This window comes from Echinococcus granulosus (genome assembly GCF_000524195.1).
Source record: "Echinococcus granulosus chromosome Unknown EG_S00044, whole genome shotgun sequence".
In the NCBI taxonomy this organism is placed as follows: domain Eukaryota; kingdom Metazoa; phylum Platyhelminthes; class Cestoda; order Cyclophyllidea; family Taeniidae; genus Echinococcus; species Echinococcus granulosus.
In genome coordinates, this window is record NW_020170424.1 from 348,644 (window position 1) to 352,569 (window position 3,926).

The 3,926-nt window shown below is 47.9% G+C and overlaps 1 protein-coding gene across 1 annotated transcript; it reads left to right on the forward strand. All coding sequences in view use genetic code 11, as the record gives it.

Moving 5' to 3' along the window:
* Nucleotides 1-1,546: 1,546 nt before the first annotated feature.
* On the forward strand, nucleotides 1,547-2,035 carry EGR_05699 (hypothetical protein; the record flags this gene model as incomplete). The annotated part of the gene is made up of 2 exons (XM_024494948.1): nucleotides 1,547-1,749; nucleotides 1,789-2,035. 2 exons carry the CDS (start codon nucleotides 1,547-1,549, stop codon nucleotides 2,033-2,035), a joined length of 450 nt encoding a protein of 149 aa, XP_024350644.1.
* Between the last annotated feature and the right edge of the window lie 1,891 nt (nucleotides 2,036-3,926).

A 3,926-nucleotide genomic window follows, 5' to 3' on the forward strand; every position in this document is an offset into this window, starting at 1 on the left:
CCCAAGCAGAGTATTTTGTCAGAGCACAACGTGGTCAAAGGTGCGGGTGGATCATCTCCGTGCCACACATCCTCGTGACATACTTGGCCTGCCTCTAGTGTGCACACCCACGTCATACACTCGGACATCCAGCCGCAAACATTCAATCGAGAGCATCAAAACAGGGAGTTTACTTGGTCGAGGGGACAGTAGGGTGCATGAGTCGGCGCAAGGGGACGCAGAGAAAGAGCATTTCTGCAAGGTGACCATTCACCAAACGTTTAATGGAGGAGGAGCGTGAAACCGGACGACAAATGGCAATCGAAAAAATAAGTTTACCTTGTTCCTTGCCCCAGACAGTGTAACAAAAAAGTCGAACGCATCACAGACCACCCGGATGCTCCACTGCACTATCGAACTGAACGTAACTGACTATTTGAAGGAGCCGATTGAGACAAGGAACCCATTTCAGGTGCTTGTGGCACAGAAGCTCAAACAAGGCGATCGTGGAGTCACGCACTTGCGAAGCCACTAACTTCTGGACGAGTTAGTCCAACTCGGAGTGTTTACTGCAAAAAGCGTACCGTGATTTGATTTAATGACTAAAGACGGTTCGTTGGAGGAAGGCTTTAGAAGGGGGAAAAAGACCTCAGTGCAAGAGGCCCCAATGCCATTGTGACTGACTGGCGTTAGACTGGCCGCGTTGTACAACGTGACGTTCTGCCACTGACTTCATCAACCAGTCAATAGTTTGGCAGCGAACGTCACATCCCACACTGCTTCCTGAGACTTCTTCTCCTCGTGACTCACCGCTCCCGACTGTTCTTAATCAACTCAGATTAGTGTTGGCACCTGAATTAGTCCATGCGCCTTCAACTTGTGCCTCGAGAGTAAGTCATCCTGCAAAGCATTTAACCTTTCACCTAAGTTCTGGAGAAATGCAAACTCCGGACACTTGAACCTTCCGGTCACTCTCACTGCTCACTGCCTTACCAGCACACGGTTGCCTTCATCACTTAGAAAAACCAACCATTAAAACAAGCCCCAATTTGACAGCTTCGGAGGGATGCAAGGAGACACACACACACTTTCACTCACCTTGAAGAAGTCGAGCAGTTGATCGGTAACGACCAGTGGTGCATCCAGAATGACATTGTTGACGTACTGCGGAGTGAAGGCACAAAAAAGGAGTGACAAGTGTGAGCAAAGGCAACTGTCTACGCACCCCCCACTACACTCTGCTGCATGTGGCGGTGAGGTGGACTTTTCCCGTGACACCACATTACACGAGGCTGACGTTGTCATCGAAGAGTGGTCAACATCACTCGTGAAGTCTTCCTTCGTCTGCATGGCATTCAGTTGCCTGATTGGCAACTACTCCCTTGAGGCCACCATCAGCCTCACCAGCGTCAGCATTATCAGATGGCCAGATTTCACACGCACTTAGCCAACACACATGGAAATTGACGCCTACCACTCTCGTTGTCATTGTCATTACCTCGCTGTTTAAAACGCACATGCAAACACATACACACACACACACACACACCCAAGGTTATTCGGGACTATGCGTCAAAAGAACTCCCCGATGCAGTGTTTGAGGCAGTTCAGACCGCAGTCTGGATATGCTGTGCTCACCGACTCAGTAACGTTAATGATTTGCGAGTCCTTCAGCGTGTGTGATGATTCAATCTACCAACCCCAGTGCCTTCCACCTGACCGCCCAAGTCCTCTCCGAGGCCTCTCCAACGACGTCATGAGATTTGTGAGGTAGGAACTAACTCTACCGTTTAATCTACTCTACATAAGGGCCAATGAGTGGTTAGCAAGAACCAAGTGCCATACCACCACGACGTGGCATCCGCCACCTCTCCAGCCTGGTGACCCCACAATGGGAACACACAGCAATACCATCATCTACTCTATCGAACGCGGACAACAGGCCCTGACAATCGCTGCTCCTTATCACGCGGAGGCAAATCACATGAACGAATGGCGTCGTCTTGCCTGCACCTCCATTTTAGCGATGACAAATTCTCCAGACGTGTTTATTTAACCACACGCCACACACACACGCGGAGTGTTTGCTTGCAGCATAAACACACTCCACCAGATCCCACGAGATCAGCCATGTTGCATCCTCAAATTACGCCATAGTTGCAAGCTCCTTGCGGATTGTTCGAGTTGACAAGTTGGCATTTGCAGGAGGCGTAATAGATGGATGTCCACTTCTGGTCTACCTTTATCTTCGTGGTTCGACCACCACTGCAGTTTCCAGGATGCCTCTTTATCCGCACAATCGCGTAGTCCTTTAGAGCGCCAATATTAGGCCCTTCTCCCCCGTACGCATTCCACTCCTTTAAACATATATTTTACTCCTAAAGATTAGCCATCTATCAGTCCCTTGACTCATTTTTACACCACTTCTCTGTCCATTTGTCCCACCATTCGATCAATTTTCATCCATGGCTTTCAAATCCGTCTTTTTTCCAATCTTACCGGTAACGTTGGCATGTCCTGTGGGTGGCCAGAGGAGAAGAATCAGGAATCTAGGGCGGGTCATTCGCATATGGCGTGCGCTGGTGACCAAAGCATTCATACTGATTCACGAGTGACGCAGTGGATCACCTGCGATTGCAGGTCGAGACTTCGTTCTTGCCTGCTTCCAACCTTAGAACAAGCAGTCAACTTCCGCACACCCATCACATTCGTCTACGGAGAGACCGTATTTGCCATCCTTTTAGAATGCCTTCATTTGCACAAAGCCATGGTCAGCTAAGGGGAGAAAAAGCGTAAAAGGCAGAGCATCTTTTCTACGCAATACCTTCCATTCATCTCCAAACCATTGATACCTCTACTTCCAATCCATCACTGATCTCCAGTCCGTCAACCTCTGCTTCCCCGCCTCGCATCTTTACCATGTTCTGATGTAGGAATTTCTGATCCATTTGCCCACCAATGTATCCGCCCTTGACCCATCTACTCACCGTCTCTCCATTCACTTGTTATCTCAACCATCTACCCCGCCTCTGCTCTTCCAACCATTCGTTCAGCCGACTACCCGTCAATCTACTTGTTGCTCTCTACCAACCCACGCCTAACCCACCGTTCCACCGACTTCAACCACTTGTCGGCATATTTCTGCAGACCAAGGGTAGCCACTGGTGGTGAATCTATTCAATTGACTTCGTATCTGGATTTGCTACAGCGACCGAGCTCAGGAAATAGGTAAGGAGAAGATGAGGAGAAAGGTGGAAGTTGAAACTCATTTCTGTCTTACAAATTACCTATTGAAGGCGAGTGTATTTTCAGGAACACTTCAATGTTGGAAACTCTCCTCAGCACTCACTGACCTATTCTGCTTCTGCCGGCACGACAAATTAACGAGGTCAAACGACTACCAATAATTGCAAGGATCATTGAGATCAAACGTCAACCATTCATTTCAAACTATCATGGCAGCAAATTATCCAGTCTAGCGACTAGGCAACATTCATCAAGATGGCGGACAGGCGAGATGGAGACCAACATACCTACACCAACCTTTTGGCAATGAGCCATGTTTTCGGTCAACGAAGGTAACCAAATCCAGTGAATGATAGAAAACTTCAACATCGTTGCCAAAATAACATGAAAACGTAATACAGGAAATGGTCTTGCCTTCAACAACACGATTCGCAGCTATCTCCCAAAAAACGCCACTCAACAGTCCCATACAAAAATGGAGAGGCGGTAACGTCGACAAGGCGAATTTTAGTCGACTGGCAAAGCAGTAAAATAAAAACCTTTTTTACTGAAAAAAGTCTCCTTGAATAACATGAAAGTGTACACTAAAGGCGGACAACAGGGCTAATTTCTTACTAAAGGCAACAGGAGAGTAAACAAAAAGAGAAAATTTACAGAGAAGGTAGGGGGAAGAGTGGGACCTCATACGCGTGCGAAAACAC